General features: G+C 31.0%; 1 protein-coding gene across 2 annotated transcripts in view; it reads left to right on the top strand.

Moving 5' to 3' along the window:
* The window catches only part of LOC121115692 (uncharacterized), a 72878-nt gene that overhangs the window by 9884 nt on the left and 37320 nt on the right, over positions 1–25674 (top strand). Inside the window, exon 2 of one of the 2 annotated variants that reach the window (XM_071887704.1) lies at positions 23277–23510. The exons of the other annotated variant lie outside the window; for it this stretch is intronic. Coding sequence (XP_071743805.1) covers positions 23448–23510 — 63 coding nt within the window. The 5' untranslated portion in view covers positions 23277–23447. The remainder of the gene's footprint in view (positions 1–23276; positions 23511–25674) is intronic. 2 annotated transcript variants of the gene reach the window in all.

Raw genomic sequence — 25674 nt, 5'->3', positions numbered from 1 at the left:
TGTTGTAGTTTTAGTGCAGTTGCATAAATAAATTACGAAAAAGGGGATTTTGATCCTCTCGCTAAAAACGTCCTTTTTTACCATCCTCCATACACAGTTTCTTCATTAAAACACTTGTGGTTATTTTCCTAAAGTCAAGTCCACTTCATTTCCTACTATTAAAGAACCCATTTATTGATTTATGTCCTTTACATAGTGTTTTTAATGTACAAAACAGACTTATCAGGCATTAGTTTGAGCTGTACTGTTTTTAAGAATTAGCGGAGGAGTATTTTGAACTTCACGTAGCCTATACATCTAAAATATCTCAGATTATTTTTGCAACCTTGATTCTTCGATAACTTTCATATTCATCGACCTGGTGATAATTTGCTTCGTCCAAATTTGCAAATATCATGGGAAGTTAATCAACAAATATCTGTTAAAATATCACTGTGCAGCAAATAATTATGTTATTTGTAAGTGGATATTTTTATCAATAAAGCCGCAAAACTAATTTATTCTTCTATAATGAGACTAAATATCTATTGAGAACTAGTGTTCTGTGATGTTGTAATAAAAAATACAGAAGGGATCTGTGAACTTCAGTCTACTTCTATTAGAAAACATGAATGTAATATATCAATTTAAAAAAATTAGAGAGTTGGGAATTATATTTTAAATGACTTGTCAACATATCGGAATATTTATCTCGTGTAGATCTAAGATCCTCACACAAACAACTTAATTACTTTTATATATCCAAATATTTAGCATATTTTTTTTAGAGTTTATATTTTATTTAATAATTAATAACGGTTGAGTGATTGAAATTAATTCATATTTTGATATATAAAAAGATAAACAATTAGTTACAGGACAAAACAAACCTAAGAGGAAGAAGAGCTCTATCAAAAAGGCTAAACTGGACCTGAAGGCATTAAAGAAAGCAGTTTATGCCAATACCCTCAAGTCTATAAGGTGTCCTATACAAGATATCTCTGGGTTTCACACTAGACTATCCAGATAGCTATAAAAAAAGTGGATAGAAAGATACTTATGAGGATGGAGAGGCCACTTTTGACACCAGCAATGAAAGAAACCCATATCCTACATTGCGCAAGACTCTTTTGAATTAGTCTTTTTAGCTCCTTTGAACTCTTTTTTTTTATTTACACTTTGGGCCCCCTACAACCCTGATGCCGCCCCCTTAACGACATCTTTTAGGTGAATGTCGAGGAGAAGGCTTCCAAACACCGAGGCCCTCAGACCCACTATCCGCCAGTACTGATACTTTTTGACCGATAACTATATACGTAGCGGTTACCAGGCCTTCCACCGCCGTTAAGGTCGGCTACATTAAAGATTAAGAGAGCAAAGTCACACATCTATTAATATTATTAATTTGTTGAAATTCTATTGTTCATGAATAAATTATATCTTGTTGAATTTTAAAATTCAAATTGTTCAGATTTTAATGGGCCACTCGATATAAATCATGAGGGTTTAAGATCGTTCCAGGACTTTATACCGAAGCGGAACACATATTTTTATTGTTTGTTTTAAAAATTAAATTACTAATTTACAGATTGAATATAAATAATTTAGAGAGGCCAGTATTTGAATATTCTTTTGTTTGATTGCCATCTCTAATACAGAGTTAATTTTGAGAGATAAATAATTGTGTCTTGCTTTTCAGTCAACAGCCACATATTTGTTGAGGTTTTATTTGTATCCAATTTGAGGGAGAGGGGGGAATGGATCAGAGTAGTCCATTTGTGTGTATAGATTTGGCCTAATTCATTTTCATTATAAACAAAACAAAAGCTACCCATTATACAACTTGTTTTGCTCTTTATTATTTACCCCCCTCAAGACCTAAAAACCTTTTCTTGATTCTTTTTGATAATAATATCTAATGGTAAACATCATGTTTATACTCCTTTAAAGAAGGATGATTATGATATTGGGGTCATTGATAACATACAACCTACATTGCTTTGTCATTACATGCTTCTTCTTATTCTCTGGAAGAAGAAAAAGTAGCTGATCCCATTCAATTTGCTTGCTCTAGTTTTCCTTCATAATAAGGATTTGTAACATAAGTATGTTTGGAAGTAATAGAATTAGTAACTTGTACAGACAACCCTGTATTTGGCGGTAAGGCAAAGGAAGAAGTGACCACTTATTTAGGGTGACATCTTAAACCAAGTAGAAAATAGTGGATAAAATTTACGCTTCTAGGCAGTATTGACAAATGGTTAAGGATGTTAATGTTGGCTAAATTGTATATAAAATATATTTTTTCAAAAGTATATGCTGGTAGGAATACAATATGAATACTCTTATTAATTATTCCTCCCTGTTTTAAAAGTTCAAACGTATTAGTTATTAGTTAGTCATTATAAACTAAAATGTCTCATGACATATTTACAAAACAAAACATAATGAAACTTATAAATAGTTACTTGTACAATTCCCTTAAACAAGTTACAACTTGTACATACACCGCAACTTGTACAATACATATTATATAGAAAAAAAAATGATGTGAAAAATCTTGCCTCCTTAATAATTATACCCTAATACTAAGTATCAGGTTACTATGTATTAGACATAGGTACATGGTACAGCATCCATCTTTGTCACGGATGAACATCACTGTGGACAACCGCACATTTGTTCTTTGTTTTTGTATGTATGTTGTTAATGATGCCTTTAAAAGGACTTTGAACCTAATACACCGAGTGGTACATTAAAATCTGAATACTTTCAATTTATAACTTGAACAAAATATAGTTTATTAATTAACAATAGAATTTAAACAAAATTAATACTATAAATAGATGTGTGTTTGAGCTTTATTAATCATTAATGTAGCCGTCCTTAGCGGAAATTAGGGTTTTTAGGCGGACCCAAAGGCCTGGTAGCCACTGTGGATATACTCCTCTGTCATGATGTCCCAGTGCTGGATGGCAGTACCATTGAGGGCCTGCATGTTTGGATGACGGATATTGAAGGCCTTCCCCTCGGCATGCACCCAAATATGTAGTCGGTGAGGTTGTCGTCAGGGCTGTAAGGGTTGAAAGAACTCAAAGGTGTATTGCAACAGAGTTGATGTGTTTCTTACATTGTTGGTGTCAATAGTGGCCTCTCCACCCTCACAAGGCTCTTTCTACCCCTTTTTTTGATTGCTCACTGGATAGTCTGATATGAAAACCTGAGATCGCTTGCATGGCCCCAAATGGACTTGAGGGGATTAGCCTGGCCTGTTTTCTTGAACTCCTCTGGGTCCATTTTTGCCTTTTTTGACATGCCTTTCTTCCTCTCCAACCTTTTTGGACTTGCTGACGCAATAGACGGTGGTCATAGAGACGCCCAACTGCTTGGAGTGGTCGAATGGAAATTCATCGATCACATCATGATATAGGTAAGAATTACTCAGATGTCGATTCTCAATTCTACTCCAACCCCAACAAGGACTTACACATATAACTTCCGCAACCAATCCTTAGTATAACACTTTTCCTTTCACGCACTAGTGATTATTTTATACTTTGATGTTCTCTCTTTAAGAATAAAATAATAATTATGACAACTTTGGAAAATAAAGAACACTGTTCAGGTTGCCATTAAAAAAGTGCACGAATTTCTATTGTCATATATTTTTAAACCTAAAATGAAGACTATAGGTATATAAAAAAGGCGGGAGATACTTTTTGAATATGGTTGCAACCTGAACAAGACTTTTCATTTTCTGAAGCTCTTATCATTGTTATTAAATTCTTGAAATGGGAACATGTATAATCAAATATAAAGTAATAACTATGGGGTGTGTTCATGAAAGGCGTAGTGTCACAATGCGGAGGATTTGTTAAGGAATTATAAATGTAAGTCCTTGATGGATTTAGAATATCATTTAGGATCGAAATCCGAGTAATTCTGGTCTATATATCCTTGCTATGAAAGGAGTGGGATTTGTGTTTATTTACTTCATCTCACGACTGTTGTAGCTCTCCTCCAAAACATTCTCCAAATTGTTTGGATTTCCATATTAATTTTTCATTTGTATTATTTTTACATACCGGCAAGACATATTCTATGTATCACTACTGCTTATTGGTCGAATAACTTTTTCCCCTTATTGATAGAGGTGTATAAAATATGCCCTAGAAAGGGGGAGTTGCTTTTTCTAGTTAGGAATCTGAACATAGTTTTTTATTTTCCAAAAACTGTTAACATTATTATTTAATTCTTGAAGACAGAACATCTATCTATAAAGTAATAACAAGTTGGTGTGTTTATGAAAGATGTCGTTATAAGTGTAAGTCCTTGTTGGACTCAAAGAAGTATTGAACATCGACATCGGAGTAATTAATGTCAATATACTTGCTAAGTACGGAGTGAGGTTTGTGTTTTCTTTTCTTTATCTTATAGCTCCTTGCAGCTAATTGAATGAAGCTTTTCTCCTCCAAAACATTCTTCAAATGGTCTGGTTGACAATTTTAATTTCGGTTTCTTTTATTTGGACATGCCAGAAAGATATACTAACTTTATGGTATGAAATAAATCAGCTACACTATCTATAATCTATTATCTATAATAATATATATATATGTATGTGTGGTGATTGCATAAAAGAAAGCTGGTATAACTTTTCTCAATATTTCAACAGTATGATAAACTGAACCTGATAAAAATTGGTTATTTTTTAAAACTGATCATAAAAGATATTGAGACGTCCTGATTTGATTTAAGGTTCAAATACCACAAAATAAATTGACTAATTTGGTATATAATATGTTCATATAATAATTTAAACAAATATCATTCATATTAATAACTTATTCTACAGTTTTCACTGGATTTATATTGTATTTGGCTCTTTAAAAAGACCTATTCGGTTTTTGATTGAAGTTAAAAATTTATATTGCGTTTCTCTCTGTTTCATATAAAAAAATTCGAACCTTCTTTTGTGTTATCTCCACACCTATAATATATCAACATTTTTAAGATTCTTGGAATAAAGTTAAGTAAGAGTTCAACTTTCTGTTCCAAGAATAATCGCAAATACATATTGTAACCTTTTTGTACGTAATATTCACATTCAAAACGGAAGCTATTAAGTATCATTAAAAAGCTTTTCAAAAGCATAATTATTATGTATTTACTGCCTAAGTGCATATTATCGATGAATCACTTACATATTAATAGAATGAAAACATTTTATTATAACTACTCAAATGTATCTATGTACTGGGTGTAAATTTAATTTTGATTTTGTACATGCTCACACAACAATGAATCCTAATTCAAATGTTCCCTTAATAATAATTATTATTCAGATATTATAGTTCTTGATTTTAGCACATAAGTGTTTTTATGTTAACACACGAAAAATACGAGTGTGGTCATTCAATATGTTTTGTCCAAAATGGCTGAAACAGCTAGTCACATCTATCTAGCATCTGTTGACAGTTACTTATCAAAGTTTTAGCTATTTTGGATAATAAATATTTAATGACAGCTCGAACCTCAATTCTGTCCATTTTCACCAAAAACACTCAATCAAACAACTGTTGCATTGCAATTGTGCGTCCAAAATGGCTGAAACTTTTGGCGAGTAACTGCCAAGAGATGCTATATAGATGTGACTAGCTTTTATTTACAAGTGACGCCATCTTCACGTTGAGGTTGAAAACTTTTCAGACCACCCTCTTATAGTAAAACTAACAGTATTATAAATATATACTAGTGATGGGACGATTAATCGGAATCGGAGAATTAAGTGTAGATTTTTTTAAAAATAAGAATCGGGATCGGGAAAATAATTGTTAATTTGCAATTCCGACTCTTATTTATTACTTTTCAAAGTTATAAAAAAAAGAAAAAAAAACGTCTAATAAATTAAGGAATTTTTCCTTTTTAATAGAAAATTTAATATTTGAATTTGTTTTTTATAAATTTAAGTTAATTTTTCGATTTTTTTTTCTAAAAAATTCAATGTTTCAAATTTTTTGCATAAAAAAATTAATTTAATAGGAATACCTATGTTTTTTGGTAATTTTTGTCCAAAAAATTTAGTATTTTAATTATTTTTCAAAAAAATTATATCAAAAATTTCATGTTTGAATTTTTTTTTTTTTTTTTTTTTTTGAAAACAGCTTTGATTTTTATTTAGAATTTTTTTTAGTTTTTGTGAATAACTTGGAAACTTTCGAAATTTCTTTAGGAGTAGTTGTGGATTTTTGAAATTTTTTTAAACAACAATGTTTTATTTTTTTTCAAAAAACCAACCCAAAAAAAAAATATATATAAATATAATCCTGTGGGTGAAATTATTATCAAAAATAACATTTTTAACTATTATTTTCAATATTAAAGAATCAGAATCGGCATACGGAATTTTAAATACAGAATTGCATCGGAATCCTATAAATTGAATTTCATATCAACTAGTCCCCCCCTTCTTGATTTCCTCACATCTACATCATAACGTAAGTGTTAATACTAATTAGTAATGAACATTTATCACTGACTTTTACATCTTGTAATAGTAAGGACATAACCATGAAAACAACTCTAGAAATATGCAGATACGTTAGTCTACAATGTTAGTTGATGGAATGTATAATTTATACAATTTACAGGGAAAAGCTAAGACAAAGAAATGAGATATAATTGATTCAGTATAACACACGAAGGACGATGAAAATTGTCATTCTTAACATTTTTTTTCGGACTGATGATTATCATCGTTTGTTCCGGAACAAACGATTAACTTCACCAATTTATATGCAAACATGTTTATTAAGTAGATAAAAGTAGAGTGTAAGCTTAATTATGACAACATTTGACACATTTTTGTAGTGATATCTGAAATATTTACAGAGTGGGAACGACCCAAAACTTGCAGTAGTATTTAATTACAATTGAATTCCCATTTGTCTTACTTAGGAGATTTAATTGCACAACCAAACGACAGCTGAAACAAAAATAAACAAGTTTTCTTTTTATCCCGTGTCTCTAAGTGTAATAATGTCAGAGGAACAACAAAAAAAGCAACGTGTGTGCCATCTCCTCGTCGCCGGTGTCAGTTCCAAAAAGGCTGCAGAGACCGTTAGTATCTCCGTCCGGAATATCAAGCAGTCAATTATAATCCCATACAGGCAAGAATAATCAAAACTTCTGTAGTAAGAATATGGCTGACGTCTGCCCAGTCTCCATGTAGCCCTCCTTCAGCCCTGATCTGAACCCCTTGGACATTACAGTTTGGGGAGTCTTGGAGAATAGAGTCTGCCACACGTCTCAATCTAATTTTGATTCGCTCTAACCAGCCATCATGACAGCGTGGTGTGCTATGGACACGGTATTCATCGTCAAGAGCTGCCAATCTGTTTGATGGCGTGTCGAGACAGTTATTATTTCTAAAGAAGGGCATATTGAATAGAAATTAAATATAAATATATTATTTACAAATCACAAATGGGTTTTGGGTCGTCGTTTCTCGATTCCATACAAATCACGTGTTTTGTAATTTTTGTTTCACAACTTTGTATTCATTTAAGCCCATTGACCTCAATAAAAATGGCCTACAACCAGCCTATAAGTGTCGAACATACCTTACAAATATATTTAGTTCACCTATTCAAGTTTTGTACATTTCGGTGTACTTAAGTGAATAAGAAGCATTTTTATCGTGATGTTTCTCTGTGATTTTAGCAGTATAGGGATTCCAAAGATCCTCTCCTTCCAAGCTGTAACTGTTATATTGGAAACACAATTGAATGTTTATTAAAATATAGAGAGTAAGACTGCGGATTTGTTGCGAGTTATAATTGTAAATCCTTATTGGACTTTGAGTAGAATTGAGGATCGACATCTGAGTAGTTCTTGCCAATGCTATTGTTTAATTCTGTATCCCTCTTCTTTCTCATCAATGCTGCTGGTAGCTTATCTAATGAAAACCATTCTTCAAATTGTCAGGGTTAGAAACATTGATGTTCGGTTCCTTTTTTTTTAAGATACCCAAAATGCAACTGATTAACATTACTTTTGATAATATAGTTTCGCCACTTAGTGTATAGCTTTAGGAATGACTAACTTGGAAGAGACAACCTGGACAAGAACAAAATTTCTTTTGATATACTTAAGCTAATGTAATCTTTTTGACAACATTATGTACGTAACTAGATAATAAATAGCATTAAATACAAAGATGTAAAACTCTTAAGCAAAAATAAAATTAAAAAAAAGTTAGAAATAAAGTGACTTTATAATTCACTTATGAAGATTGAAGATGGGTATAAAAAGCATACACATGCCTACATAAGTATTACATAAATACAGAGTGTATTTTATATTGCAATGTAAAAGCAATCAGGAGCACAACATCTGAATCCAACAACAAAATTTGTTTTCTAACGTAATTTTCGTTGATTAAATTCCTTGATAATATGAAAAGGATATGAGAGTGGGACATTTTTCTTGAGGGGAAGGGTATTGCCCCCATTTCATACGTATCGAATATGATTCTTAGACATAAAAATGCATGTTGAATATCAGGATGGACCTACTATTATAAAGGTTGCTTCATAAATAATGTGAATGCTCAAACCACTGTATCATTTCTTCCTAATTTATATTTTAATCCTATTATATTCTATGTATTTTATATAAAATACATTTGTAACTTTTTATTGATACATAAAATACTTTAAGAAATCCAGGAAACAGTTGTCAAAAACAGACTATGCAAAGAAATAAAAAAATCATAAGCATTAGGGGTTTTAGTCTACATTGCGGATTTGATATAATGCGGAATATCTATGTTCCTAAAACCATGTTTTGTGGCACTCCCAGTAAATCTACATTAATAAAGCAAGGTGTGTCTGTCTATCGATGTGTTATTTTTGAATGTGCGATTAACATATTAAAACTGTGTGACTACTTGAGCTAAGAAATAACAATGTACCAACGAGTGTGTGTTCTAAAACTCAGCACGTCGTATTAAAATCGCAAATAAAGGATGGTAACATCTTCTACATTAATAAAAAATAGTTTCTCTGTACAGACCTAATTTTTGAGAGTGAACCTAATATCGTAGTATTACGTGCCTACTTGATTCACAATATAACAATGTAGACGCAACATGCGGGAGTAGCTAAAGCACAGCCCCTCATATTAAAATAGAAAAGAAAGATCCAAAAAATAAGGCAATGTGCGTCTGTCTGTGGAATACTCATTTTGGAGTTTGTATTAAACATTGTATAACTGCGTGACTATTTGATGATGTAAGAAAAAAAATGGAGACGCAATGAGTATGTCTAATGAAGCTCAGCACCTCATATTAAAATAGAAAAAAAAATCAAGGAATTGCGAGTGTGATAAAGCTAAAGAAAAGGGGAACACATCTTCTATATTAATAAAGCAAAGTTTGTATGTCTGTAGACGACTCATTTTGGAGTGTGCACTTAAATCGACTACTTAATCTAAAAAAAATATTTATGAAGCAACGAGCGTGTGTAATAAAGCTCATTCCGTCGTATTAAAGTAGAAAAGAAAAGAGGACTACATCTTTTATATTAATACAAAGGATGTCTGTCTTTTTGTCAGTTTGTCGACGCCTAATAAGTCTGAGCAATGCCGGGTTCTCATGGCAGTATTAATATAATAATTGCAGATTTTACTCTCCAATTTTCTTGTAAATGTATAAGATTGAAATATAGCAAAAAACAAAACAAAAACTACAATTTAGGAGAGATGATCTAAGGGAGAGTTCAAACGGAAAGTTTTTTTTTTTTTTTAATGTGTAATTTAATTCTTTATAAAGGCTTTTCTATTATTTTATCCTACAAAAAAAAAAAAAAAAAAAAAGAGTTGAATAATGTAAAAGTAAGTTTTTTTTTGTTTGTTTCATTAACCTTATTTTTGTTATAGGTGCCTATATACTTTACATTCTACTTCTTCGATCTTTTTATTTGCAATAAATTCATTTTCTCTACATATATCTACGTATCTATTATTTAAGTATACTCTATATATAGAACGTGCACGGTTTCCTCCTTTCTTTTTGTTTTTGACCAACTTAAGGCTATTTTTCGGATAGTAGAGAGTTGTATACAATAAGGGTTATGACTCAACTCCTCGTCTTTCATAAACACACGCACTAATCATTACTTTAAACTAGGATGTACCGTCCTCAAGAATTCAATAATAATCATAGCAGCTTTGGAAAATAAAAAAAGTCTATTCAGACTGCCACTAGAAGAAACCGCTCCCGCTTTTATGAAATATTTTATACACCTTTGATAATAGGGGATGAGGAAAGGAGGGATCTATGTAAAGGAAAAACTAAGTATAGCGATAAAATAGGAAATATGGCCTATGCGTGAGGTCTTTCTTCTTTTTTATTCATTATTTAATAAGTCGCGGTGAGTTAATAGCTCCCGCTAAAAGAATTTTCGCCTATCTTTGGGGTGATTTTTTTAAAAAATACATCATAAAATAAATATATACGAATTTAAACATAATCCCAATACTTTCCCTGCAATAATCCTATTTTCAATGTTGAAGGCTTTATAACAAATTCATTTTCTTCCTCCAAAATCATATCCCATCTCTAGGCATCAGCAAACTAAAAAATATAATCCTCAAGGTGGTGTGATAGTCTGTAGCTTGGGAGCGCAACATACATTTTTCACTGGGCTCTCCATATGATTACCAAACTTGGAGTTTAGTTGGTCCTTATTTAGAACTCAAGACTACATTCCTTTCCGGTCCAGTTCAGTCCTTCCTACATATCAGTCTTAAAGCATATAATGTTTTGTTCCTGATGACGTCACTCAACTTTTTTTTTTAATCAGTTCTAATACTGACAGTCCGAAGGAACGTTTCTAAGACTGGATGGGGCGAAATACATAAGGAATGACGCAACGCTAAATATACCACTATTTTATATATATAACCGCAAGAGGGTGCCACTCTCTGCTACTTTGTTTTCAAACTAATATATGTAAACAATGTTCAAACCCATTTTGACAAAGAAATGTGTTATGAGTAGTATTTTGTCTGTCCTAATTAGGACTGGACCGTGGTCTAGTCCAACTTGTTGGTTCTTAAATAAGTTGAAATTGATCCCTTATGATGTCATTGAGGGTTTTACCCTTTTTTTAATGATTCCATTCTATAATTAAATTATATAACGAAGTAGAAATATAGTATTTTGGCATTATGCTGAATTATAATCAAAACATTGTTATTTTTTTGCAAGATATGTGCAATGCCTTTAATTCATTTCTCATATATATTATTTACCTTAATAATCCATCGAAATTTGTAGAAAAAATTACAAGGACCGGTAAGACCGGTCCTAAGACTGTACTCGACCGAATAAATAAGATCGACACAGCTCGAGTGAGTGGAATTGTATTTCTCTAGTTAGACAGCACGTACCACATTGAGGAACCACTTTTTTAAACTATGTACGCACATCTAACAACCCTGGGTATCTCAAGTAAACAGATAAGTTTGAATAAAAAAACGTACATCCTTATTTATGGACTACGACTTTTTTCGTTATTTTTTTCAATATACTTTGTGTATTGATGAACCACCTGCATATTATTTAACATGTTGTATGTATATCTAACGGAAGGTAGTCCAATTTATTTCTAAATACGCATCGTTTTTTTTCCTGATTTTACAAATCATGACTCTTCTTGACTTATCATAACTTTTCCCTCATTGGTTTCTAGATATATAAATATTTATACTATTTACCAGTACCGGATGTACATTAATTATGACACACTGTAGATTATTGAAACATTACTATACAAAACAATACTTGATATTCTGACATATTATCGTTGTAGAAGTAACATAAAAGTCATGTTATATTCAATATGTAAGAACCCCTACTGCCTTCATACTAGCGCCCTTCAACGGTTCTATAAGTGACGAGCAAACCTAAAAAAACTGCTCAGGTTTTCTTCATTTCTATCAGTTATTCGTTCCATGAGAATGCTCAAATTAGGTGCACGTTTAACAGAGACTCAATACGCGCCCATACGCCGTAATAAAAAGGATTGCTATTAGGAAAAATTTGCAAAAAAATTATGGGTGATATTAGCATGATGGACATACTCTACAAGGTCCTTTCCTCCCATTCGGCAGCGTTTTATTCTAAGTACAGTAAGCCACAAGGAAATGTTTAATTCCTAACAAATATTGTATAATTTGGCATTGGCGCGCGTGCATTATGTCGAAGATCTGACACGTTGTTACCATTATTCTGCCATGCAACCTATTCTCTAAAAAGAAGCAGATAAAATAGCCCTAAATCAGTTAGTAGTAGTTAGGCAATTCTTCCAAACTCTTAGAATTATTATCAAATAATTGTTGAGACCTTTAATTACAATATTTTATTCAGAAACTGCTATTTTTATGAAAAAAAAGTGGACTATATCCAGATTTTTCTTATAATATCCGAAGTATATAAAAAACCAAAATTTTTGAACAGTTATCTTGATATATTTATTTTGAAATTCCTCATTTGGAGACACCTAGTATTTTATTAGACCCTGTTTTGACCAATAATTTTTACCTTATCGTTACACAAATGTGTTTTTTCTGGGGTCACTCATGAATTTTTTCCATATTAACTGTAAAAGCATGTGAAATGAACTTGAAAATAAACATTTAGAACAAACATGTTAGCCCCAGCTTACGATTTGTGTGAATATGAACTATAAATAGAAAAATCCTCAGTGGAGTTCTTCATTCTCATAAGTTTCTTTTGATAGTTCCAGGGGTGATCCGCAGAGTCTGTATCCCCCCCCCCTCCACTAAACCCTAAAAAAAATTTAAAAAATAGAATAATTTTTCCTTTTCACTAAAAAAATGTAACATAATTTGTGAAATTTTTTTCTAAAATTTTTAATTTTCTGTATATAGCTAAGGTTTTTTTCTAATTTTTCTTTAAAAAAATTAAGAACTTGAAATTTTTTGTCAAGAGTTGTGGATTTTTGAAAAAAAAAATTCCAAAATATATAATTTTTCAAATTTTTTTTCCAAAAAATTTAATATTTGAAATTTTTTCCCAAAAAAAAATATTTTTCGTGAACAGATTTCTATTTTTGAATATTTTTTCCGAAAACACTTAATATTTAAATTTTTGTGAAAACCTGTGGATTTCTGAATTTTTTTCTTTTCAAAAAATTCAGAAAACAATAATATATAACCCTGCAGACGACCCTCAGTTGATACCAAAAAATGGAAGAAAAAGCTAAACAGTTTAAAAGTTTATTTTTATTTACTCTGTATTTTTTCTAATAAAGATAGAACAGCAGAATAATGATAAATATTAATTATGATGAACTCATTTTAGAGGCATTACACATACTACCTCTAAAGAAAATCACTGTGAAAATTGTATGATAATGTAATTGACACCCCCCCCCGTATATTTTGTGTGTTACTTTTTTTTGTGGCACTTTTATTAAGAATGTTAACAGTTATCTACCTAGTACTTACTTAAGTCATAACTCTCTTTCTTCTTCGTCACATACATAAATATATAATATGACTTAAAAGCATAAAATAAAATTATATGCATCATTGAAGTAATTGTCATCATCATACTTAGTAGGGTTTTATCTCTCGGGATCCTATTTTCCCGGAATTTCTCAGGATTTTATACTTACCGGAAACACTACATAAGCTTCGTTTCATCTTTATAATTGTACATTCAAGCCTGTATTTAGAGGTCATCTGGTAGGGGAAACAGAAAAAGAAGCCAACGTCATGGAACTCAAAATGTCTAGAATAAAGACTGCATTATCTTTTCCCATAGGAGTCAGTTTTTCTTTTATGTGTATAATAACAGAAGGGAACATTTAGGGGGAGGGGGATTTTATACAAATGAATTGAAGACAATGATAGATTTTATCTATGAGCTCAGAATCCAAATATGATCACAGTTTTTCTCTCAATCATCTTAATTCTGAAATATCAGGGATAATATTATTTTGGGACGATTATCTTTCAGAGTCATTTTTACTCTTAAAACAATCCCCAAATTAAAAGTAGGATTTATAAAACTTATGTAAAAGTGTTTTTTATTGATTCTGTATCTTGTTCTAAACTCAATATATTTCCATTTCTAGACTGAAAAATGATGAAAAACTATTCTTTAGATTCTTATAACTTATTCATTATATTATAGAAATATATTCAATATATAATTTAAAAAAAGATATTTAAAAAAAAATTGCATCTACATAGATTTTTGATCCCAGATATTTCAGAATTTAAATGACTGAGAGAAAAACTGTGATCAGTTCTGGATTTTGTGCTCATAGATAAATTCCTTATTTGGCTTGAGTTCATTTGTACAAAAGGGGTGTTCTCCTTTATAATCAATAGGAGTCAAATAAGGGCTGAATATATTGAGTCCTTAACCTATTCTAAAATGTCAATATACAAATTTTAGGTCTTCCTCACATATAATTTTTTTATCACAAATTTCAATATATTTTTCTTTAGAAAAATATATTCATTTTCGAGCAAAAAACTCAATATTATATTCAGTGATATTGTTAAATGTGTTTATTTCCAAAGAATTTCCAACGAAAACTATATATAAATACAGATTATGAACTAAGGACTTTATGTTTATAAAAAAGAAGAATCCGTCCTCAAGTGGGAAAAAAAGAAGGGCAAAATAACGTCGAATAGGTACTTCCGTTCAGTGGCCTGGAACCATAGGGGCCATTACCTCCTCCACGTTTAATAAATTTTTATAGATATAGGAATAAAAAATGTTCACATTGCGTAAAAAAGTTTTAAATGTCAAATTTTTGGATTTTTTTTTTTCAATTTGTCTTCTATAAAAAAAGGTATTCATTTCAAATTATATTCCTTGCAAATTAAAAAGTTTTCTTTAAAAAAGGTAATAATTTAACTTTAATACTTCTTAAAAAGTTTTTGTCTCATTTAAAAAAAAAAATTTAGTTCTCAAATTTTACATTTATATATATAAACCATTATATAATTGTCAACATATATTCTATTTTGTATCAATTCTAAATTTGAAAACTGGATATGGTCTCTAAGTGAGGTGACACTTTTAAATAAGGTGACTGTTGAGCCCAGGTTTGACCTTATGTATATACATACCATGTTGACTTTAGCCCATAGAGTAGGTTGTGTATTTACCAATGATAAAACTTTGCTTTTTCGTTACTTACTCTTAAGTTTTGTTATTGATGTGTGTTCAGGTTACGAAATTCCATCCGGGGATTTAAAAAAAATAACTTAAGTACTATTTTTGATAATGATAAGATAAAAAATAATAGAAATTAAGAATTTATTGAGTGTCGATATGGGCAAAACGTATTAGGAAAATAACAGTTTTGTTATTAGAAAAGGAAACACCTGTTGGAACAATCGTTTTCTTTTCTTTTTTGTTAAGATATATCTCTCAATGATGATCTCCCGCCTACTTTTGCTGTTGTTTTAAAAAAAATCCAAAGTTATATATGTTTATACATACATGTTTTTCCCTTCATTATCATATAACAAACAGCTGATATTAACAAGTGTCTGAATTCAGTAATACCATATATCTCACTCCCGGATTCTCCTCGCGCTCTATTAAATGCTCACACCTAATTATGGTCAAGACTTGCTTACAATACTTTAATATCACGGTTTTTATCATTTAATTGCGGAATCTGGATATTTCTCGGGATCTCTGCGTCGGATATAACTTGCCGGTAAATGAGAAACTCTATTACCTTGTAGCATAGAATTGTTTCTATCTTTATTTTTTTGAAATTGTCATTTGTTGTTTCTTTTTATGAAGTACTTAACAACCAACTTCCTTGTTGGTGTTATTTTGTAGTTTATATATTAGAATGCGTCAATCATAATTCAGAACTTAATTGGAAATTCCGGTGTTTTAGTTCCCCCCTAAGAGTAACTCTTATTATCATCATTACTACAAATCCTTTTTTTCTTCCTTTGAAATACTAGATATAATAATAATTATATGTCTGTGTTATACAAATATATATATGTAGTATGTTAACGTAAAAGCAATCTTGAATATTTATCGAGAAAAGGAGTGACGTGCCTTACAACACAAAAACAGGCTAGAATGATTTTACTCAAAGCTGAACATGGATTACTTGCTTCTCGTAAGGATCAGACTGCAGTTAAAGGTGGTACAGATTTACCTGAACAACCCTGTATATTGAAAAATTAGAGCCTAACTATTAAGAAAATGTAAAAACAGATGGCACTATTCCCCTTTTTTGAAATTGAGTATGTCCATTCCTCCTTGTTTTATTAAGGAAAATTTTGTTGGGAGGAGGGAAGGCTCAGAAATTTGATCGTTTATGTTATTGGTGCTAGTACCGTTTAAACGCGTCAAAATCTCAGTACCTTTATTGTAATCGTACTCTGAGTAACACTAACCCATTCTTTGATAGTGAGTATATCTTCTCCTGGGGTGTCCGAAGGGGGTGGGATGGAGGGGCTATATACCCCTCCCCCCCCAAAAAAAAGAGAAGAAATTGTTGCTTTTTTACTAGAAAATTTTATATTTGAATTTTTTCCTATATTTCATGTATTTTGAATCTATATCGGTAAAAATAGTACTTTCAATAGTACTGACTCAGTATTAGTGCTAATTAAATAAAAATATTAAAAATTGAATTATGTTATCAAGGACCGAAATTTATAAGTTTTTATAAACTGAACCCGACCGAGACTGTTTTTGTTTTGTTTTTCAAATAAAAGAAAGGAAATTTGTGGTCTATGCCCCTGCCTTTCCATTGAAGAAATATATTTTATTCCATCTCACAACCTTTATTTCAAAAAGTTACAGGAAATAAATGCCCAAAATTATTTGGTACTATAACTATGTAAAAAAAATATATATATAACATTGAATGAGGGCATCAAAGACGGAACTTAATAAGTTTTTATGTATTGGACAGGACCGATACTCAACTAGACGAAACTATAGTCTTCATTCCTAAATAAGGACCGACGCAACACTAATTGCACATAATTACAAGAGTCGAATTTTTTTTTCATTTTTTCAAGTTTAATGTGAATTATCATTATATCCTTTGACATATTGTCGTCAATTTCTATCAACAAATTATTCTTATTAATCCTTTGTATATCCTGTAAATTGTATTTAAAGATACCACAATCGATTGTTAGAATAATAACAAAATGAGAAAGTGATTATATTTTATTTGAAAGGCCCTATCGGGGGCAATGTAAGTCCCACAATTCAAATAAAGGTTTTAAACTAAAGCTAAAAGTCATGTGTTCTCATAACTCATCCCATAAATTTGAATAGAAAGCTTATAATTGACTCAAATATTGGGCTGCATGTCGTTAGAATATAAAGTCAAAAAAAAAAAAAAAAAATTGGATTATTATCTTTTTTTCGATTTTTGTTTAACATTGTTTTTATATTGACGTATCAAATATATAGTTCTCTTTTTTATGCACATTTTCTTGATTATAAACTTGGTTGAAAGATTATATGTATATAAGATTTCCTAACTTAGTAATATATTACAATATATACGAGTATACATACATATATGTATATGCCAAGGATTGTGGTGGTTGCGGTAGTGAGAGAAACAAATCACTTTTCGATGGTTTTAAAAAGTTTCTCATATATACTTTGTGCTGTTGTTTATGGTGCATAGGTTGGGAGTGAGTCTTTGTATTTTGGAGAGGGCTAAACAACCAAGTTTTATTAGAATAAAGACCCTTTTTTTCATTCATATTAAGAAAAATAGTGAGTGTGAAAATGGACAAACAAATAAAAGAACATTTACCCTCTATTAAAAATATATCACTCAATTGCCCAGTTTTATTATATCTATAAAAATATTAAGTAATATTAAGTGCAGTTTTTAAGTGTTTTTTTTTCTTAAAGCCATTTGATGATGTTTTTCATCAATATTTATTAGAAATTTGTTCATTTTTGTAGTAAAAGAATTAACTATTTCACCTTCAAATATAATACAATTTATGATGTTGGAGGAAAGGCACTATTGTTGAAAAATTACAGCTTTATTGTTAAGGAAAGGGAAAAACAGTTGGTACACTTGTCCTTTTCTTTGAAATTGTGTATGCGCGTTCCTCGCTTGTTATATAAAGGACAATTTTGTTTGGGGAGGGGAGGCTCTGAAATTCGAAAGATTATGTTTTGGGTGCTGGTACCAATTAACTATAGTACCCGTATTACGAACAACATCACTCCATTTTTCGATGGTGGGTACATCTTTTTTAAGAGGGCTTTAATAACATTGATCTACCTTCAAGAATGATTACAAAACTGGCAGTTAATGTTAATAAGTGAATTCAATTAATAATATCATAGTTGTGGTGCGTTTTGTTGAGGTGTGTGAGCACGCCCGCAATTTCTTTCTTTTTCATTCTGTCAGACTTGTCAGGATGATTCGCCTTTAACATTTTTGCCTTGAATGTATTCGCCTTTTAACAATTTTTCCTTGTGACTTTTTCCATTTGTAACGCTTTTGTCTTGTGATATTTTCGCCTTCTCCCGTTCTTGCCTTGTACTGGTATGACTTGCAACGATTTTGCCTTGAGACTTTTTTGTGTTTGATACATATACTGTGTGTGTTTTTTAGATGGACCGTTAATTTGTAATTCGTACTATAAAGCAGGAATTTTCTTTTCCTTAGCGGTTTAACATTATGATTTAATTCCAAAGTGGTGAACATGCTTTTCTAAATAGATTCAATTATATTCAAAACATGTTTGAACGTTTTTGTTTGATTTTTTGCGGAGTTATAATTGTAAGTCCTTGTTGGACTCACTGTAGAATTGGGGATCGACATTAGAGTAATTCTTGCCAATGTCCTAGTTTATTCCCTTCTTCCCTCCACCCTCGTCACAGCTGATTGAAGCTGCTTTAATGAAATCTTATTCGCATTATTCTTTCTCTCCTCCAAAACATTTTTCAAATTGTTAGGGTGATCATGTTGATTTTCAGTTTCTTTTTATCTTAACATGCCCATTCTACACTGGAATTTCATCATTAATAATAATAGAGGAAGTGCTGCTTCTTCTTAGTTATATTGCCTTGGTTGTGGAATTGTTACTGTTGTATTCCAGCTTTGAGAAATTTGAAACAAAAGGTAAACAAGCAAGACAATCACAATTATTCAAAACTATGTTTCAAAGTATTTGGAAGGAATCGAAGAATATTATTGCTACTTTCTTTTGCGATGAATCATTGGCATTCATATGCAGTTAATTTTTTCATCAAAAGACTATGAAGTGTATTGAAATCTCTATTTACATCAAGGATTGTTCCAACACTTGCGAATGAACCGAAAAAAAAGAAGTTATTTGTGGGCCGAATCTCACCACTAGGTTATAGCCAACTTTTTATCTATTTGATGTTATTTGCATACAATATATATATACTTTAGAGTAGAAATTAAGACAGATCTTGGACCCGGATTGGAAGTACTCAGGTAAGGTATAAGTTTCCAATACTAGAAACCAAACTGGTTTCTAGTATTCGAACTTTTAAGTATAATAAAAAAAGGTTCAAGAGTTTTTCCGGGTCTTACAAATCTAATAGCATTGCTTAATCAATATATGTTAGATCTTGAATGTCACTTAATCCGGATTCTAATTTATATAAGTCCAAAAAGACTAAAAAATCGAGGCAAATATCCGTTTATTTTTGATATTGTATCAACAAATGTCCATATTTGCGTCTTAAGATCCAAACAGATCAAGCTTCTAGAAAATGTAGAATAGACCCGTCATATTTTTATTTACGTTAGAAGAATATATTTATTCTTCTAACGTAGATGTTGTTACATATTTATTGAAAGCTATGATGCAAGTTTATAGTCGAGTATGAAAACATTATTTGTGGAAATAGTGCTGATTCTATTTGCAAGTATATTTATGTTCGTAAATAATAAATAAGATAAAAATAAATTAAGACCAAGAAAGTGTAATGCACGTTTTTAAAAGAGATACGAGTAGATATTACAATATAGGTTTACCGGGTGCAGAAGTTAATTTGTCCGTACTCTCTTATTAATATGATGGAGTTGCTCCAATAGACATATAAGAACTGCAATTATTCCATCTGAGCGGGAAACACCTTCAAGTAAATATACAAAATATATATATAGAGTTGTAAAGATATGATTTTAAACGAGTGTGACACTTTTTGTAGTTGAATTCTGACCAGTTTTTTATACTTTTCAAAGCTAGTGTAGTTATTCTTTCTTTTTGGAAGATAGTGTATCTCTCTGTCAGACACACTTAATATTTAGATTAACTCAGAGGATTTGCTGGGTGTTATTATATGTGTAAGTCCTTATTGGACTTTGAGTAGAATTGAGAATCGAGATCAGAGTCCTTACTGCCTATGTCCTTGCACGATAAGGAGTAGGACTTGACCAGTCAGTATATATTTGTACATCATACAAGAGATTAATCTTTCATCTTTTACTTGTCCAGTATAGGTACACCTCATGGCGCAGTTGTTTTAGTAACTATAGTAAACTTAATTTAATTTTTTTGATCTTAAGCAGCATAATGTCCGTCCACCATATGATCAAATACATATTAAAAATTATTTCTTGCGGATTTCCTTACAATGGACCTCTCAAGATACGTCGCTACTAAGGAAAAAGTAGAATTTCTTTAGAAATATCTTGGAGTATATACCTCAGCCATCACTAAACGTAGTGATCATTTAAAAAGGCTATTGATTCATGCAAGGAATAGCCTTCATCAGAACAATTTGAAATTGTAGTAGAACAAGCTGTTCGCCGACTATAAGAAGCTCTTAATAAAGCTTACGAACGTTATGATACAATATGTGAGATCTGTCCAGACGAAAGCAATTCTTTAGAGGATAAATCACTCTCAATGTCATCGAAGATCAATTGTATAATCAGTGAAACAGATAAAGTAATCAAGCAAGGTGGAGAAACACTTATATCAGCTGTTTCAACTAACGCCTCCTATAGATCCCCTACCGCGAAATTCAGTAATCATCTCTTCTCTCTTACAATCTTTTAATTTTTAAAAGTACAATATCATTATTCGTTTAATTTCTATTTTACATACCAGAAAGTCATACTTTTTACAAGTATAAGTTTCTATCTTTGTCTAGGAGAGATCAAGAATCGAACTCATACACACTGATTTCAGTAGAATAACTTCTCCTTACCGCCTTGTCCACTATACTATGTCGCTCCACTTATTGTATTTGATTTTTTCATTATCTGAAGGATCTAAGAAGAACAATATCAGCCAACAAATGAGCTTTTCCATTCCCCCATATATTTAGATTTTTGGGAATCAAACAAAAATGAGTGCATGTCATATTAAAGGCTACGGATGTCTGATCTTGAGGACGGTGGCATGTTCTAACCCAAAAAAATCTTCACTACAGACCTTGTTCTAAACTACTGAATTCATTGTAGGATCTTTCGAAGAGGTTAAGGCTCAGAATAAGGCATCGAGATGGTCAGGTTATTTGTCTGATGCGTCTAATGACAAAAAGATGGGTCGATATTTCTTCAAGGACAAGGAACAAGTTGTTACCAAAGCCTACTTGCAAAATTTTGAGATCAAATGTTTTGATAAGATTGAATGCCAATTATCGAGAGTAAAGTTATGTATAATCTCGAGATAGTGCTACATCTCTCAAGGCTCCAAAGTTTGGTCTGGATAAATTTCCCTTTTTCTACGACAGTTTCTTCTGCCGCCATCACCCCGTGATTTCAATCCTCTGAACTACAGTGTATTGAGCATTTTTTAAGGCAAGACGTATTAAGACCTCTCCCTGCAATGTGCAGATGCTTAAGGATCATTGAAGTCAGATATATCAAAGGAATACATCTAGAAGAAATCTGACAGGTTTTGTTCGCATGTCATGGGTGATAAAAATTATGCACATTTTTTGTTAAAATAATTTAAAATGTTTTTAAACAAATAGTACACTAAAATTAAATTTCCAAATTTCGGGAATATTTCTTCCAGTACCTTGCATATTATTATTCACCATTTATCACAATATGGGACTCCACGAACTACATATTATTTATTAAGCCATAAATTATTTTTATTGTGTTGTCCTCTGCTATTTTTTTCAAGTACAAACATACACATTAGAACTAAATGGTATTGCAATTGTCCCTGATATTTTAAATGTATTTATACATATTAAAGAAATTATATAAATATGCATCTGTCGTTCCTTGAATTATTCTTAAAAATGCTTCGCATAATTTTACAATTCCCAATAGGCACTCTTCAGGTTTTGGTATCCCAAATTAAATGACCTGGCCATTTTTGTTTTTTGATGTCAATAATGGAGGAGGAGAGCCAGAGTGCGCTTTTCTTCAAATGTCGGCCTGGTAATTTTGCAAGCTCTCATATCAGATGGAAATAATAGAAAACCCAGTTTCTGTAGTAGTATATCCATTTAAGCCTTTCTTGCGTGCAATATTTTTTGCAGTTGGCCATATCTATAGTGTTCTTTATACTCCTAAGCTGTTATAATTATTATTTCATTCTTGACGAAAGACATCCAAGTATAAACTGCGTGTGCTCGTGTAAGACGGGGAGTAACACTCAGGGTTTGTTTGGAAGTTATGAGTGTAGCCCTTGTTGGACTGAGAGTAGAAGTGAGGATCAATATTGGAGTAATTCCATACTATATACTGCGTGAGATTTGTGTTTAGAATGTGTTGGGGGGTGGAAGGTGATGGTTGGTTTACTGCTACTCTAATATAACGTCCGAACGTCAGGGTTACCATGTTATTTTCCGGTTTCTTTTTTTTCCCTATCGAAAAAACTTAGAATTTACAACTCAAATTAAATTTTAAGTACCTCTATTTATCAATAGAATATTAATTTAGTAAAACTTTAATTTTCTTTCTTGCACAGTAATAGTTGTAACGTTGTATAGTTTTTAACGTTATAACGCATAAGATGTTATTTTGTCATACATTCTTCAAATTGTCAGTGTTGCCATATAATTTTTTTTTTTTTTTTTTTTTTTTTTTTTTTTACTTACCGATAATACTTAGAATTTCCAACTCTAATTACAGTAAAGTACCTCAATTTATCAAATGAATATGTGTTTAGTAAAACTTTAAATATCTTTCATGACCGAGAATAGTTTGCTATTATTCTTAATAATTCTGGCCTAATTAAAGTATTTATTATCCTTATGTAATTTGATGAAGATTGATTGATGATGATGTCACTGGCTGATTTCTATGATCAAGTTATTCAGCAAAGGTTGTTATATGGGACGGCTATTGCGTCCGATTAAAACACGTGCTTATGATTTGGGACGGGATGCCTCAATTTAAAGACCTCTACTACATCCCTGCTCAGTACTATAAATAGAAATTATGAAAAACATTCATCGCGTCACATTTATAGCCAAATTACGCATTAGGCATTGCATCAGACTTGTAAGTAATTAGTCATTCAAATAAAGTATAGAAACATAAATTCTTATTTATTATGTGCAAAGAGCTTGTGTATGTTGAAATTTGACCTAACCGAGATGAATTATGAATGAGTTTCAATATTCATAATTTAAAAAAAAAAAATCATTTCACCTTTTTGTAAATAGGATTTCCTTTATTGTGTTCCGGAATGCAAATATTTTCGTAACGGTTCCGCTACTAAAGTAGGTACCCATATTCTTGATACAAAAATGTTGTTAAGGGGCAATTAACGTGCATCACGGGCATCTGTGGGGTTTTTGTTATGGGTGGGAAATAGGAAGATAATTTTAATTTTGTTTTTTTATGATTTAAATAAGTCATAGGTGGCTCAACTTTTTATTTTAAAAATTAAATTTTTTTGTAAAAAAAAAAATTACTAAATATATATATTTTTTTTGAGGGGAAAGGGATGCAACCCCTCTACCCCACCCATTGTGGATGTTTCTGACTATTTCCGATAGTGCATCGAGCTTTTAACTAGGTGTTTATTTAGTAAGCGAGGACAAAACGAATTATAATTGAACGTGAATATATTTTTGTAACACGATGATGCTACTTAAATAAATTTTTAGAATGATTCGTTTTACCAAAATCTAAAGTTATTGCTTCTTGAAAAAAGAAAGACAAGACAAAATTGAACAGAATGAAGTAGGAACGAAATTTAACAGAATGAAAAGTAACAAAATGTAATTAGGATGAAAAGTAACATAACGAAAAGAAGGTGTAAACCAAAGTAATAGAACCAAAAAGGGTCGAAATATGACAAAAATTAGGAAAAAATTTTACCAAAATGTTATAAAGTGGGACGAAATGTGATGAAAACGAGACGAAATGAAGACGTGACGAAATGTGATGGAAACGAGACGAAAAGTAAGGAAATACAATGAAATAAAAATGATACAAATTGTGACGAAAAGGTGACAAAATTTAACTAAACGTGATAAAAATTAGGCAAAAAGTATTTAATGAAGAAGAAACAAGACGGAATTTAGCAAAACTTCATGAAAACGGGTAGGAATTTAACAACACGTGGTGAAAATGGTCCGAAAAGGTAAGGTAATGAAAGTTCATAAAAAGTAATATGCTGTGATGAAGAAAGAACGAAATGTAACGGAACGAAGAGGAAAAGTAATGAATCTAAACAAATCCTTGCGAAATTGACACAGAGAATAGAAAAAATTGTCTTTGAATAAACATATATATAAAAAGATAATAAAATTTTCTTTTATATTATAAAAAAAAAGTTATTAAATTTTTTATCTTCTGAACGAAATATTACAAAACGAATTGTGAAGAAAATGAGATGAATACAAAAATTGCTGATGAAAGTAAACACCTAACAAGGGCGTAGAGTATTAGGTTTAAATATATTAAGAATACATATTAGGTTTAAAGTAAAAAATTCTGAGCGTTTTTCGCTAGATGTCTTTAGTCAACTATATCCCATGATTAATAGATTGCATAAAAAAAGCTTAATGTATTCTTAAAGGTAATGTGTACGCTTTAGAAAAAATCCTTTACAGTTTTGTATTTGATGAAGCCAGTTTTGTGTTATCGCATTCCAAAATTGAAGTAAAATAAAAGAAAATATTCCATACATTCTTCAGTATGACTACAACTAAGGTCAAAGGGTGGAGAAGGCTGCCATTTTTATTTATTTTTTTGCTCTTTATGGACACAATGCAGTATCGTATGCAACAACAAAGTGGTGGTTCTAACGAGTCTGTTCTGGTTTGGACCGGCATATGAGCACTTATTAAAATTAACCAGGAACTGAAAATTGACCAGAAAAACGTTTGGAACCATCGTAATCGGATAATCCTAACAAAATTACTTTTATTGTCAAAATAAACCCAAAAAATGCTCAGAACTTTATACTTCACATATTATACGAATAAATCATGTCATGCCCCTTGATTTGACATGATGATTTTTCATTCAATTCCCTTCTCTATGAGTATGAAGTTTGATTAATTAATTATTATAGGGAAGAAACTGTCAGTGTTCCAATTAATTTATTCTTTATATCCTTTAATATGTGTATATATATTATATTAGGTATGTACCCGTTTGGTAGAATATATAATTATGGAAGCTCCTTTTGTTAGACTGCATTAGATGATTA

Source organism: Lepeophtheirus salmonis, chromosome 4 (genome assembly GCF_016086655.4).
Source record: "Lepeophtheirus salmonis chromosome 4, UVic_Lsal_1.4, whole genome shotgun sequence".
NCBI classification, from domain to species: domain Eukaryota; kingdom Metazoa; phylum Arthropoda; class Copepoda; order Siphonostomatoida; family Caligidae; genus Lepeophtheirus; species Lepeophtheirus salmonis.
Note: the sequence above shows the minus strand (reverse complement) of the source record. Positions and strands in the feature narration are given on the sequence as shown.